Source organism: Salvelinus fontinalis, chromosome 34 (genome assembly GCF_029448725.1).
Source record: "Salvelinus fontinalis isolate EN_2023a chromosome 34, ASM2944872v1, whole genome shotgun sequence".
Lineage (NCBI taxonomy): Eukaryota > Metazoa > Chordata > Actinopteri > Salmoniformes > Salmonidae > Salvelinus > Salvelinus fontinalis.
The window spans coordinates 31,250,135-31,265,766 of record NC_074698.1 but is presented as its reverse complement, the minus strand read 5'-3'; the positions used below and the strand labels follow the sequence as shown (position 1 = coordinate 31,265,766).

General features: G+C 43.5%; 1 protein-coding gene across 1 annotated transcript in view; it reads left to right on the top strand.

Moving 5' to 3' along the window:
- The window catches only part of LOC129833731 (monocarboxylate transporter 4-like), a 14,685-nt gene extending 1,869 nt beyond the window's left edge, over positions 1-12,816 (top strand). The window contains exons 2-8 of the mRNA XM_055898513.1: positions 6,197-6,437; positions 7,322-7,465; positions 7,717-7,853; positions 8,217-8,474; positions 8,894-9,121; positions 9,473-9,653; positions 9,993-12,816. Of these exons, the coding sequence (XP_055754488.1) occupies positions 6,215-6,437; positions 7,322-7,465; positions 7,717-7,853; positions 8,217-8,474; positions 8,894-9,121; positions 9,473-9,653; positions 9,993-10,570 (1,749 nt within the window). The 5' untranslated portion in view covers positions 6,197-6,214 and the 3' untranslated portion in view covers positions 10,571-12,816. The remainder of the gene's footprint in view (positions 1-6,196; positions 6,438-7,321; positions 7,466-7,716; positions 7,854-8,216; positions 8,475-8,893; positions 9,122-9,472; positions 9,654-9,992) is intronic.
- Positions 12,817-15,632: the final 2,816 nt, after the last annotated feature.

The following is a 15,632-nucleotide window of genomic DNA, read 5'->3' as shown; positions in this document are numbered from 1 at the left end:
GTCACGTTCCAGACGCACCAACACAGGCTGACTTGCTGTACCGCGTTGCTAGGTGATTGTACTCTACTTTACGGTGAGCGAATCCATCTCTGTCCTGTCCGGTGAATGACCACAGCCCCTGTTATCTTACGCACATGATCATCATTTCATAAAGCAGGGACCCTAATAAGAACATAAACGTCAAACAGTGAAATCGGAGGGTTCACTCATCGACGGCGGCGGGCTGCGTTCACCTCAGAATCTTCTGTTAAAGGAGAGTTCTGTGAAGTGTGATGATAATAATGATGGGAAGGTTGATGTGGTTCAGTAGGTTTCAAAATATATATCATTATAATTTATTTTTTACTTTACCCCCTTTTTTCGCCCCAATTTCGTGATATCCAATTGGTAGTTACGATCTTGTCTCATCTCTGCAACTACGCTACCGACTCCGGAGAGGCGAAGGTCGAGAGCCATGCGTCCGAAACACAGCCCTGCCAAGCCGCACTGCTTCTCGATGCCCTGCTCGCTTAACCCGGAAGCCAGTCGCACCAACGTGTCGGAGGAAACATCGTCCAACTGACGACCTGAAGTCAACCAATTTGGACTTTGTGGCTGTGGTAACTAGTGCCAACCACATAGCTTTTGGCGTTCCATAACCGCCAGTGATGCGCGCACCGTCTCTCTATAACACTTTCGGAGCGCAGTCTACGTCTTGTCTTACACAGCTCATAGGTTTTTGGACATTCAAATAAAACATTTGTTAATACTGCTGATTTTATAATACTATATTTGCTGTAGGTTAGGCATTCAAAGGACCGTTGTGCCCTCACAACACAGTGGGCTATGGTAGCAGGTCTATTTATGAGATAGGCCTATACGTCGGGTCTTAAAGGGGAATGTCTTTGTTTGGGTTCTCAGTATCAGTCTTTCTTCAAGATGGAAACAGTACTGTTTCACGGTCAATCCGTCCCTTTAAAGCTGCGCTCCAGGAAATGAATCGAACTTGGAGTTTTGGCTTTAAACTTGTCCATGTGAAGACATTCCAAGGATGCGCGGGAAAGGAGAGCGACCCCAGATGTTTTATTTGTATTTATCTAACCTTTATTTAACTAGGCAAGTCAGTTCAGAACAAATTCTTATTTCCAATGACGCCTACCCTGGCCAAACCGCTGGGCCAATTGTGTGCCGCCCTATGGGACTCCCAATCACGGAGCTAAGCAGTGTTCGTCCCTGGATGGGAGACCAGATGCTGCTGGAAGTGGTGTTGGAGGGCCAGTAGGAGGCACTCTTTCCTCTGGTCTAAAATAAAAATATCTCAACGCTAAAAGACAGTGATTGGGGACATTGCCCTGTGTAGGGTGCTGACTTTCAGATGGGACTTAAAACTGGTGTCCTGACTCTCTGTGGTTACCAAAGATCCTAGGGCTCGTATCGTAAGAGTAGGGGTGTTAACCCTGGTGTCCTGGCTAAATTCCCAATCAGGCCCTCATACCATCATGGCCACCTAATCATCCCCAGCTTCCAATTGGCTCATTCATCCCCCTTCCTCTCCCCTGTAACTATTCCCCAGGTTGTTTCTGTAAAATGAGAATGTGTTCTCAGTCAACTTACCTGGTTAAATAAAAAAACACCCATTGCAATTGATAGTTCCTCAGTATTTTAAAAATCTTTCCAACATCACCAAGCCTGGGAGACTCTGAGGGCCCAGAATAGGCTAGTTGATACAATGTTGCAAGTTCGGTAGTGACAGCTTCAGGACCGGGCCACGTGACGCTTGATAAAACTGTTGCACTTCACTAGCAATAGCTCAAGTCAAGACAGATAGAAAGGGAGGCAGACAGGCGGATTAGAGAGATTAATGTGATTGAAAGAACCCGGAATGTTCTACTGTTTTTTATTTGTTGGCTTTAGGCCTAGTTATTTAACGTAGTTGATGATGGAAGTTAAAGGCCTAGTTATTTAACGTAGTTGAGGATGGAAGTTAATGACCTAGTTATTTAACGTAGTTGATGATGGAAGTTAATGACCTAGTTATTTAACGTAGTTGATGATGGAAGTTAATGGCCTAGTTATTTAATGTAGTTGATGATGGAAGTTAATGTCCTAGTTATTTAACGTAGTTGATGATGGAAGTTAAAGGCCTAGTTATTTAACGTAGTTGATGATGGAAGTTAAAGGCCTAGTTATTTAACGTAGTTGATGATGGAAGTTAAAAGCTTAGTGTTGCCTCTGAGTTCTATGCTCTCACTTCTTTAGCCCCCAATGGATCACAGTATTAGGTTCTAGCGCAGGATCTGTATTAGGTTATAAGCTCTAATTGGGCTACAACAGGTGTCAGTTAGGCTATAGGCCCGCTGCTAGACGAGATACACCAGACATAGTTCTACTAATAACCTCTGTAGACTAGACACATCAGACATAGTTATACTAACAACCTCTGTAGACACACCAGACATAGTTCTACTAATAACCTCTATAGACTAGACACATCAGACATAGTTCTACTAATAACCTCTATAGACTAGACACACCAGACATAGTTCTACTAATAACCTCTATAGACTAGACACACCAGACATAGTTCTACTAATAACCTCTGTAGACTAGACACATCAGACATAGTTCTACTAATAACCTCTATAGACACACCAGACATAGTTCTACTAATAACCTCTATAGACTAGACACACCAGACATAGTTCTACTAATAACCTCTGTAGACTAGATACACCAGACATAGTTCTACTAATAACCTCTATAGACTAGATACACCAGACATAGTTCTACTAATAACCTCTATAGACTAGACACACCAGACATAGTTCTACTAATAACCTCTATAGACACATCAGACATAGTTCTACTAATAACCTCTATAGACTAGACACACCAGACATAGTTCTACTAATAACCTCTATAGACTAGATACACCAGACATAGTTCTACTAATAACCTCTATAGACACACCAGACATAGTTCTACTAATAACCTCTATAGACTAGACACACCAGACATAGTTCTACTAATAACCTCTGTAGACTAGATACACCAGACATAGTTCTACTAATAACCTCTATAGACTAGATACACCAGACATAGTTCTACTAATAACCTCTGTAGACTAGACACACCAGACATAGTTCTACTAACAACCTCTGTAGACTAGACACACCAGACATAGTTCTACTAACAACCTCTGTAGACTAGACACACCAGACATAGTTCTACTAATAACCTCTATAGACGAGATACACCAGACATAGTTCTACTAATAACCTCTATAGACTAGACACACCAGACATAGTTCTACTAATAACCTCTATAGACACACCAGACATAGTTCTACTAATAACCTCTATAGACTAGACACATCAGACATAGTTCTACTAATAACCTCTATAGACACACCAGACATAGTTCTACTAATAACCTCTATAGACACACCAGACATAGTTCTACTAATAACCTCTATAGACTAGATACACCAGACATAGTTCTACTAATAACCTCTATAGATACATCAGACATAGTTCTACTAATAACCTCTATAGACTAGATACACCAGACATAGTTCTACTAATAACCTCTATAGACACACCAGACATAGTTCTACTAATAACCTCTGTAGACTAGACACATCAGACATAGTTCTACTAATAACCTCTATAGACACACCAGACATAGTTCTACTAATAACCTCTGTAGACTAGACACATCAGACATAGTTCTACTAATAACCTCTATAGACACACCAGACATAGTTCTACTAATAACCTCTATAGACACACCAGACATAGTTCTACTAATAACCTCTGTAGACTAGACACATCAGACATAGTTCTACTAATAACCTCTATAGACACACCAGACATAGTTCTACTAATAACCTCTGTAGACTAGACACATCAGACATAGTTCTACTAATAACCTCTATAGACACACCAGACATAGTTCTACTAATAACCTCTGTAGACTAGACACACCAGACATAGTTCTACTAATAACCTCTATAGACACACCAGACATAGTTCTACTAATAACCTCTATAGACTAGACACACCAGACATAGTTCTACTAATAACCTCTATAGACTAGACACACCAGACATAGTTCTACTAATAACCTCTATAGACTAGACACACCAGACATAGTTCTACTAATAACCTCTATAGACACACCAGACATAGTTCTACTAATAACCTCTATAGACTAGACACACCAGACATAGTTCTACTAATAACCTCTATAGACACATCAGACATAGTTCTACTAATAACCTCTATAGAATAGATACACCAGACATAGTTCTACTAATAACCTCTATAGACACATCAGACATAGTTCTACTAATAACCTCTATAGACTAGACACACCAGACATAGTTCTACTAATAACCTCTATAGACACACCAGACATAGTTCTACTAATAACCTCTATAGACTAGACACACCAGACATAGTTCTACTAATAACCTCTATAGACTAGACACATCAGACATAGTTCTACTAATAACCTCTATAGACTAGACACATCAGACATAGTTCTACTAATAACCTCTGTAGACTAGACACATCAGACATAGTTCTACTAATAACCTCTGTAGACTAGACACACCAGACATAGTTCTACTAATAACCTCTATAGACTAGACACACCAGACATAGATCTACTAATAACCTCTATAGACTAGACACATCAGACATAGTTCTACTAATAACCTCTATAGACTAGACACACCAGACATAGTTCTACTAATAACCTCTGTATACTAGACACACCAGACATAGTTCTACTAACAACCTCTATAGACTAGACACATCAGACATAGTTCTCAGAAAGCTCATTAGTATATTAACAGTCCCACTAACAACCCCTTATAGGAAAAAATAATGTAAAATGTTTTAAAGGATTTGGCATTGAGAATACTTGATTAAAGTCAGCCTCAGGCATATCAGAATAGCCCCATTATGTTTAGGGAAGTTAAATCCATCGTATCTGAGAAACTGCTGAACAGCACAGATAACTCTTGCGTGTGTGTGTGTGTGTGTGTGTGTGTGTGTGTGTGTGTGTGTGTGTGTGTGTGTGTGTGTGTGTGTGTGTGTGTGTGTGTGTGTGTGTGTGTGTGTGTGTGTGTGTGTGTGTGTGTGTGTGTGTGTGGCTAGCTCTCTGTATCGATGGTGTCTTGGTCATAAATATCCCTCAGAGAATGCTTGGCCTGGGGGGGGCCTGCCATGGTTGCTGATGTGTGGCGGTGGCACTAAAACCAATTGCTTTCTCCATTGCTGAAGTGAAACTGTAAATCTCCAGAGTCCATTACGGCTCTCCGTCGAGCCATGGCTAGCCATTACTCGGTGTAATCAGTCGGGCTCCTGTAGCTATGTTTTTTAAATCTAATATATTGTGATGGTGGTGGTGAGTGTGATTATTACAGACTGTGTGTATATGGGGGTAAGCAGAATACATTGCTGAAAGTACACACACAGCAAAGATGATTGCAATACTGTAGTGTCCTCCAGGTTTGCAAGGTCACCTGGCTGGTATATGGAGAGTAAATAATGGATTGTATTTATATTGAACTTTTCTGTCTGGTTTAAATAATTGTTGCTGACCGTATTCCAACCTGCTGTTGCACAATGAATACAGACCAAGGCCAAGCCACTTTATACAATTCTGTTAATCAATATTTAATTTAATCAATATATAATTTATTCAACAACATTTATTCATCTAGGGGCTCCCGAGTGGTGCAGTGGTCTAAGGCACTGCATCTCAGGGCTAGAGGCATCACTACAGGCATCCTGATTGGGAGTACCATAGGGCGGCTCACCATTGGCCCAGCATCGTCACAGGGTTTGGCTGGTGTAGGCTGTCATTGTAAATAAGAATTTGTTCTTAACTGACTTGCCTAGTTAAATAAAGGTTAAATAAAATTCAACACAGTAATAATTAAGGCAATGACAACATGGTTAGGAAGTTCTGTTACTACCAGTATACAATGCTATATCTACGCTGATTATGCATGTTCTATGAATTGTATTTCTATTGTAGCGACCTTTAATCCCAACACCTAGCAACCTCGTCAAGAGCTTTGGATCTCTTGGTGTAACAGCTAAGGTGTTGGGTTGACAGACGCTGGACCTGGGTTCGAGTCCCGGTTAGGACTACCCCCCGAGTTAGCTATACTATAACCCACCCCTCCTCTCTCTCCTCTCAGATCTAAACTTAGAGGACCATGGGAGGTGTGGTGGTGGACGAGGGACCTGGGGGGGTGAAGGCACCAGACGGGGGGTGGGGCTGGGCTGTGCTGTCCGGCTGTTTCGTCATCACTGGGTTCTCCTACGCCTTCCCCAAGGCTGTCAGCGTGTTCTTCAAGGAACTGATCAGAGAGTTCGAAGTGGGGTACAGCGACACAGCATGGATCTCATCTATACTGCTGGCTATGCTCTACGGCACAGGTAGAGAATGTACACACACACGCAGGCAGGTACACGGGGTGGGGTCCCGAGTGGTGCGGTGGTCTAAGACTCTGCATCGCAGTACTAGTTGTGCCACTAGAGATCCAGGCTCTGTCGCAGCCGGCCGCGACTGGGAGACCCATGGGGCGGCGCACAATTGGCCTAGCGTGGAGGGGGAGGGGAGGGTTTGGCCAGCAGGGATGTTCTTGTCCCATCGCGCCCTAGCGACTCCTGTGGCGGGCCGGGCACAATGCACGCTGACACGGTCGCCAGGTGTATGGTGTTTCCTCCGACACATTGGTGCTTCCGGGTTAAGTGGGCATTGTGTCAAGACTGTAACTACCAATTGGATACCATGAAATTGGGGAGAAAAAGGGGTAATAAAAATTTAAAAAACAGGTACACACACAGGTACACACACAAATAGGTACACACACACACACACACACACACACACACACACACACACACACACACACACACACACACACACACACACACACACACACACACACACATGAACAGGTACACACACACACACACACACACAGGTACACACACACACAGGTACACACACACACACAAACAGGTACACACACACACACACACACACAGGTACATACACACACAGGTACACGCACACACATAGGTACACACACACACAGGTACACACACACACAGGTACACACACACACACACACACACACACACACACACACACACACACACACACACACACACACACACACACACACACACACACACACACACACACACACAGGTACACACACACAAACAGGTACACACACAGGTACACAGATACTGTCTAACACACACACACATTGACACATAGATTCAATATGTGTGTGTTCCTCTCACTGCAGGTCCTCTGTGCAGTGTGTTGGTGAATCGTTACGGGTGTCGTCCAGTGATGATGGTGGGGGGACTTTTTGCCTCTCTGGGGATGATTCTGTCGTCCTTCTCCACCAGCATCATCCACATCTACTTGTCTACTGGAGTCATTACAGGTTGGTCCACATCTACCTGTCTACTGGAGTCATTACAGGGTGGTCCACACACACAGGTACACACACACAGGTACACACACACACACACACACACACACACACACACACACACACACACACACACACACACACACACACACACACACACACACACACACACACACACACACACACACACGTCAGCGTCATCAATATGATACTGTCTGTCTCCTCATTCTTTGACAGTCCTCTCCTGTCCCCCTGTCCTCCAGGTCTGGGCTTGGCGTTGAACTTCCAGCCGTCTCTGATCATGCTGAATCGCTACTTCAGTGAGAAGAGGCCCCTGGCTAACGGCCTGGCTGCTGCTGGGAGCCCTGTGGCCCTCTGCTGCTTATCACCTCTGGGACAGGTACTACACTACATCTCTAACGTCTGACCCCTGACCTCTGACCCCTAACCATAACCCTGCTGCTGGGAGCCCTGTGGCCCTCTGCTGCTTATCACCTCTGGGACAGGTACTACACTACACCTCTAACGTCTGACCCCTGACTTCTGACCCCTAACCATAGCCCTGCTGCTGGGATCCCCATCACCCTTTGCTGCCTCTCCCCTCTACATTACACCTCTGACCCCTGACCCCTAACGTCTGACCCCTAACCATAACCCTGCTGCTGGGATCCCCATCACCCTCTGCTGCCTCTCCCCTCTACATTACACCTCTAACATTTGACCTTAATCCTGACCTTAATCCTAGCCCTGCTGTCTCTTCCAGCTGTTGCAGTACCAGTACGGTTGGAGAGGAGGCTTCCTCATCCTGGGGGGGCTACTGCTCAACTGCTGCGCTTGCGCGGCCCTCATGAGGCCCCTAGTGGCCCCTCCTAAAACCCCCCAGCTGGAACTGGAAGATGTAGAGAAGGAGGTGAAAGAGTTGGAGGTAGAGAAGACCCCGTCCAAACCCAAACCGCTCCTGGACTTCAGTGTGTTTAAGGATAGGGGTTTCCTGATCTACACCGTAGCTGCGTCTATTATGGTGAGTCAGAACAGGAACAATACTGTGTTATGTCCCAAATGGCACCCTATTCCCTATATAGTGCACTACTCCTGACCAGAGCTCTATGCACCCTATTCCCTATATAGTGCACTACTCCTGACCAGAGCTCTATGCACCCTATTCCCTATATAGTGCACTACTCCTGACCAGAGCTCTATGCACCCTATTCCCTATATAGTGCACTACTTTTGACCAGAGTCCTAAGAAAACTGAAATTACAATTCAATAATTGAAAAAAAAGGGTCTTTATTTTAAATGACTTCTCAATAAACTGCAAAGTAGAAGTTATAGTTCTATTTTTATAATTTATTTTTGTATTCATGTCATTTGACTGCAATTCAATTGTCTGCCTTCATTTCAAATGGACATTGTTAAAAGTTCCTCTGATCCTATCCTAGGTTCTGGGTCTGTTTGTGCCGCCGGTGTTCGTGGTGAGTTATGCCAAAGAGCTGGGCAACGAAGACACGAAGTCGGCCCTCCTCCTATCCATCCTAGGCTTCATAGATATCTTCGCCCGGCCCACCTGTGGCATCATCGCTGGGCTGAAGTGGGTCAGACCCAGAGTTGTTTACCTGTTCAGCTTCGCCATGCTCTTCAATGGATGCACTGACCTGGTGGGATCTCAGGTAGGGCTGGACATGTAATTACAGTAATGTGTTGGCTTGTTGAGGTCGATTTGGTTGTCATGTGTACATTGTTGTTTGCTGTATTGACTAAGGATACATACAGCATCTAAACTATACATATGTGTTGTTAACATCCCTGTTGTTACTGTATTTTGTATCAATACTGTTACTGTTGGTATCCTGTAAATACTGTAAAATGTTACTGTATTTTGTATCAATACTGTTACTGTTGGTATCCTGTAAATACTGTAAAATGTTACTGTATTTTGTATCAATACTGTTACTGTTGGTATCCTGTAAATACTGTAAAATGTTACTGTAAATACTATCTGGTTTCCATGTCACCTGCAGGCGAAGGACTACCCGTCTCTGGTGGTGTTCTGTGTGTTCTTCGGCATCTCCTACGGCATGGTCGGGGCGCTACAGTTTGAGGTTCTCATGGCGATCGTTGGCACGGAGAAATTCTCCAGCGCTATAGGGCTGGTGTTGCTCATGGAAGCTATTGCTGTGCTGGTGGGACCACCTGGAGCAGGTTAGTACACACAGGATTAACAGAGAGGTTGGCTTAGGGTTTGGTTTTGGTTAGGGTTAGGGTTAGGTTAGGGTTAGGTTAGGGTTTGGTTTTGGTTAGGGTTAGGTTAGGGTTAGGGTTAGGTTAGGGTTAGGTTAGGGTTTGGTTTTGGTTAGGGTTAGGTTAGGGTTAGGTTAGGGTTAATGTTAGATAAATATAATGGAGAATTTATCCAGTTCCCTCTCCCCTCTGATCTCTCTCCCCTCTCCCTTTCTCCATATCTCTCTCTTTCCCTCCCTCGCTCCACCTGTTTTTCCTTAATCTCTCCTCTCCCTCCTCTCTCTCTCCATCCCTCCTCAGGTCGGCTGCTGGACGCCACTAAGAACTACATGTACGTGTTCCTGCTGGCAGGAATTGAGGTGGTTATTGCCGCCGTTGTCCTCGCCACATGTAACTTCCTGTTCATCAGGAAGAAGCCCTCGGAACCCGCCGCGGAACTGGAGAACGGAACGGTTTCCGCGGAAATGGAGCTTCTCAACAAGCCTGTTGCCGCTGAGGAAGAGGAGGAGGAGGAAGTAGAGAAGGGGGAGAAAGAGGAGGTGAAGGAGATGAAGGAGGAGAAGGAGAAAGAGGAGGTGAAGGAGATAAAGGAGGAGAAGGAGAAAGAGGAGGTGAAGGAGATGAAGGAGGAGAAGGAGAAAGAGGAGGTGAAGGAGATAAAGGAGGAGAAGGAGAAAGAGGAGGTGAAGGAGATGAAGGAGGAAGCGGTTGAGAAAGCGAAGGAGGACGAGGAGGACAGTGAGAAAAAGGAGGAAGAGAAAGAGAAGGAGGAGATCAGGCCTGAGAGCGTAATGGTGGTCTCAGAAGTGGAGCGCTTCATTAAAGAACCAGAAGAACAAAATGGCGATGTGCTCTCCAATTCTGAGACACGTCTGTAGGAGGAAGAGAACCTGGCACAGGACAAACTACAGACTTTACACTTAAACACTACCAAGGGCACTTTAAAGGGCACAAAGAAATGTACTCCGCAGTGTACTTTGTGAACTTTGAAGGGCACTAAAAAGTGTACTTAGAAGTGGGCCAAGAAAGTGCTTAGAGAAGCATACTGGGGAAGACGGAGCTGGTCCTAGCAGTATTCTCCTGTATGTAGTTGAGGTGTTGTTGTGTTGTTATGTTGTTGTGTTGTTGTGTTGTGTAGCTGTTCTCTGTGGGGCTGTGTGCCATATCAACACCAATAACACACACACACACACGCACACACAATCGTAAAGTGAAACTGATAAATGTCAAGTGAATTACCGTGCTAATATTGTTGTGCCCTGCCGTGTGAATTGTGAAGCTACCAGTGTGTAGTGCTGCAGGGCGATATGGTATACACCATGTTGTTGTCTGTAATAATATGGAATCCTTCCTACCACTGTTACTCTGGAGCACAACATTACAAGTGTTCCGGAACTTTAACCAAACCCAGTGTGGAACATTCCGCTGTCATTCAACATTCCGTTGAGTGGCAGAATGAGGAATGAATGGATAGATACCTGGCTATTGTCATATGCATATCATTTCACTCAGAGCTTCGGCACAGATGTTTAAAGGTATAGTGATGTTGAACGGTTGAATTTCACTCTGTAACCTTGTAGAGACTGTAGACTTTATTAGACTAGGACACACAGAGAGAGAGGCCAATGAGAACACCAGACTAGTATCCTTGGTTACCTCCCTAATAGCACCCAGAGAGAGGTACTATGTTTGTTTCAGTGTCATAACATTAACTATGATGACAGAAATAGGTCACACTGTTTCTAGATTTCACAGTTTAATCTGTAGATGCAGCGTGTGAGTCCCAAATGGAACTCTACTCCCTATATAGTGCACTACTTTTTACCAGGGCCCATAGGGCTCCCATAGAGCTCTGGTCAAAACTAGTGCACTATATAGGGAATAGGGTTCCATTTGGAACAGACATTATTAGGTCTGGCAGAACTAGCTGACAGAAACCATTCAGTCCAGAGAAACCAATGACATCCCATGCAGATCTAAAACACAGAACTTTAAAAAAATGTATTGATACTTTTATTATGTCAGTATTTGTTAAGAATGGCGAATAGCCTCTCCGTTTCATGAGAAGTCATATTTATGTACTTCCTGGTTCACTGTGTGTGTGTTCTGTTTTCTAAGTGCTACATGTTAACTGGTAAAGACAATGTTACGTAGAGGTGTGGCTATTATTTCACCTTGGAAGCATCCCAAATGGCACTATATTCCCTATATAGTGCCCTACTTTTGACCACAGCCCTATGGGAGCCCTATATAGTGCACTAGTTTTGACCAGAGTCCTATGGGAGCCCTATATAGTGCACTAGTTTTGACCAGAGCCCTATGGAACCCTATTCCCTACGTAGTGCACTACTTTTGACCAGAGCCCTATGGAACCCTATTCCCTACGTAGTGCACTACTTTTGACCAGAGCCCTATGGAACCCTATTCCCTACGTAGTGCACTACGGGCCCTGGTCAAAAGTTGTATTTATTTATTTAACTAGGCTAGTCAGTTAAGAACAAATTCTTATTTACAATGACGGCCCAAACCCGGATGACGCTGGGCCAATTGCGCACCGACCTATGGGACTCCCAATCACAGACGGTTGTGATACAGCCTGGAATCGAACCAGGGTATGTAGTGACGCCTCTAGCACTGTGATGCAGTGCCTTAGACCGCTGCGCCACTCAGGATCCCCGAAAGGGACTAGGGTCCCACAAGGGTGCACAGTCACTTTAACTCTACCTACATGTACATATTACCTCAATTACCTCACTAACCTGTGCCCCCGCACATTGACTCTGTACCGTAACACCCTGTATATAGCCTCCACATTGACTCTGTACCGTAACACCCTGTATATAGCCTCCACATTGACTCTGTACCGTAACACCCTGTATATAGCCTCCACATTGACTCTGTACCGTAACACCCTGTATATAGCCTCGCTACTGTTATTTTATTATTGCTCTTTAATTATTTATTTATGAATTTTCTACTTCAGTTTATTTTAGTAAATACTTTTTTCACACTTATTTTTCTTAAAACTGTATTATTGGTTAAGGGCTTGTAAGAATTTCACTGTAAGGTCTACTACACCTGTTGTATTCGAAGTACGTGACAAATAAAATTTGATTTGATTTGGGATGCATCCCTTGTTTATCTGTTGGGAGCTATACAATGAAACTAAACACCTCAAAGAGTTGGAACTAAACACCTCAACGAGTTGATGAAACTAAACACCTCAAAGAGTTGGAACTAAACACCTCAACGAGTTGGAACTAAACACCTCAAAGAGCTGAAACTAAACACCTCAATGAGTTGATGAAACTAAACACCTCAATGAGTTGATGAAACTAAACACCTCAACGAGTTGATGAAACTAAACACCTAAATGAGTTGATAGAACTAAACACCTCAATGAGTTGAAACTAAACACCTCAACGAGTTGATGGAACTAAACACCTCAACGAGTTGATGGAACTAAACACCTCAACGAGTTGGAACTAAACACCTCAAAGAGCTGAAACTAAACACCTCAACGAGTTGATGAAACTAAACACCTCAACGAGTTGATGGAACTAAACACCTCAACGAGTTGATGGAACTAAACACCTCAACGAGTTGATGGAACTAAACACCTCAACGAGTTGATGGAACTAAACACCTCAACGAGTTGATGGAACTAAACACCTCAACGAGTTGATGGAACTAAACACCTCAAAGAGCTGATGGAACTAAACACCTCAACGAGTTGATGAAACGAAACACCTCAACGAGTTGGAACTAAACACCTCAAAGAGCTGATGGAACTAAACACCTCAACGAGTTGATGGAACTAAACACCTCAACGAGTTGATGGAACTAAACACCTCAACGAGTTGGAACTAAACACCTTAAAGAGCTGATGGAACTAAACACCTCAACGAGTTGATGAAACTAAACACCTCAACGAGGTGGAACTAAACACCTCAACGAGTTGATGAAACTAAACACCTCAACGAGTTGATGGAACTAAACACCTCAACGAGTTGGAACTAAACACCTCAACGAGTTGGAACTAAACACCTCAACGAGTTGGAACTAAACACCTCAACGAGTTGGAACTAAACACCTCAACGAGTTGGAACTAAACACCTCAACGAGTTGGAACTAAACACCTCAATGAGTTGGAACTAAACACCTCAACGAGTTGGAACTAAACACCTCAACGAGTTGGAACTAAACACCTCAACGAGTTGATGAAACTAAACACCTCAACGAGTTGAAACTAAACACCTCAATGAGTTGGAACTAAACACCTCAACGAGTTGATGAAACTAAACACCTCAACGAGTTGAAACTAAACACCTCAACGAGTTGATGAAACTAAACACCTCAACGAGTTGAAACTAAACACCTCAATGAGTTGGAACTAAACACCTCAACGAGTTGAAACTAAACACCTCAACGAGTTGGAACTAAACACCTCAACGAGTTGTAACTAAACACCTCAACGAGTTGAAACTAAACACCTCAACGAGTTGAAACTAAACACCTCAACGAGTTGGAACTAAACACCTCAACGAGTTGAAACTAAACACCTCAACGAGTTGAAACTAAACACCTCAACGAGTTGATGGAACTAAACACCTCAACGAGTTGATGAAACTAAACACCTCAACGAGTTGAAACTAAACACCTCAACGAGTTGGAACTAAACACCTCAACGAGTTGAAACTAAACACCTCAACGAGTTGAAACTAAACACCTCAACGAGTTGGAACTAAACACCTCAACGAGTTGATGAAACTAAACACCTCAACGAGTTGAAACTAAACACCTCAACGAGTTGATGAAACTAAACACCTCAACGAGTTGGAACTAAACACCTCAACGAGTTGGAACTAAACACCTCAACGAGTTGGAACTAAACACCTCAACGAGTTGAAACTAAACACCTCAACGAGTTGATGAAACTAAACACCTCAACGAGTTGATGAAACTAAACACCTCAACGAGTTGATGAAACTAAACACCTCAACGAGTTGATGAAACTAAACACCTCAACGAGTTGATGAAACTAAACACCTCAACGAGTTGATGAAACTAAACACCTCAACGAGTTGATGAAACTAAACACCTCAACGAGTTGATGAAACTAAACACCTCAATGAGTTGATAGAACTAAACACCTCAACGAGTTGAAACTAAACACCTCAACGAGTTGATGGAACTAAACACCTCAACGAGTTGATGGAACTAAACACATCAACGAGTTGATGGAACTAAACACCTCAACGAGTTGATGGAACTAAACACCTCAAAGAGCTGATGGAACTAAACACCTCAACGAGTTGATGAAACGAAACACCTCAACGAGTTGGAACTAAACACCTCAAAGAGCTGATGGAACTAAACACCTCAACGAGTTGATGGAACTAAACACCTCAACGAGTTGGAACTAAACACCTCAAAGAGCTGATGGAACTAAACACCTCAACGAGTTGATGAAACTAAACACCTCAACGAGTTGATGGAACTAAACACCTCAACGAGGTGGAACTAAACACCTCAACGAGTTGATGAAACTAAACACCTCAACGAGTTGGAACTAAACACCTCAACGAGTTGGAACTAAACACCTCAACGAGTTGGAACTAAACACCTCAACGAGTTGGAACTAAACACCTCAACGAGTTGGAACTAAACACCTCAATGAGTTGGAACTAAACACCTCAACGAGTTGGAACTAAACACCTCAACGAGTTGGAACTAAACACCTCAACGAGTTGATGAAACTAAACACCTCAACGAGTTGATGAAACTAAACACCTCAACGAGTTGATGAAACTAAACACCTCAATGAGATGAAACTAAACACCTCAACAAGTTGAAACTAAACACCTCAACGAGTTGGAACTAAACACCTCAACGAGTTGAAACTAAACACCTCAATGAGTTGGAACTAAACACCTCAAT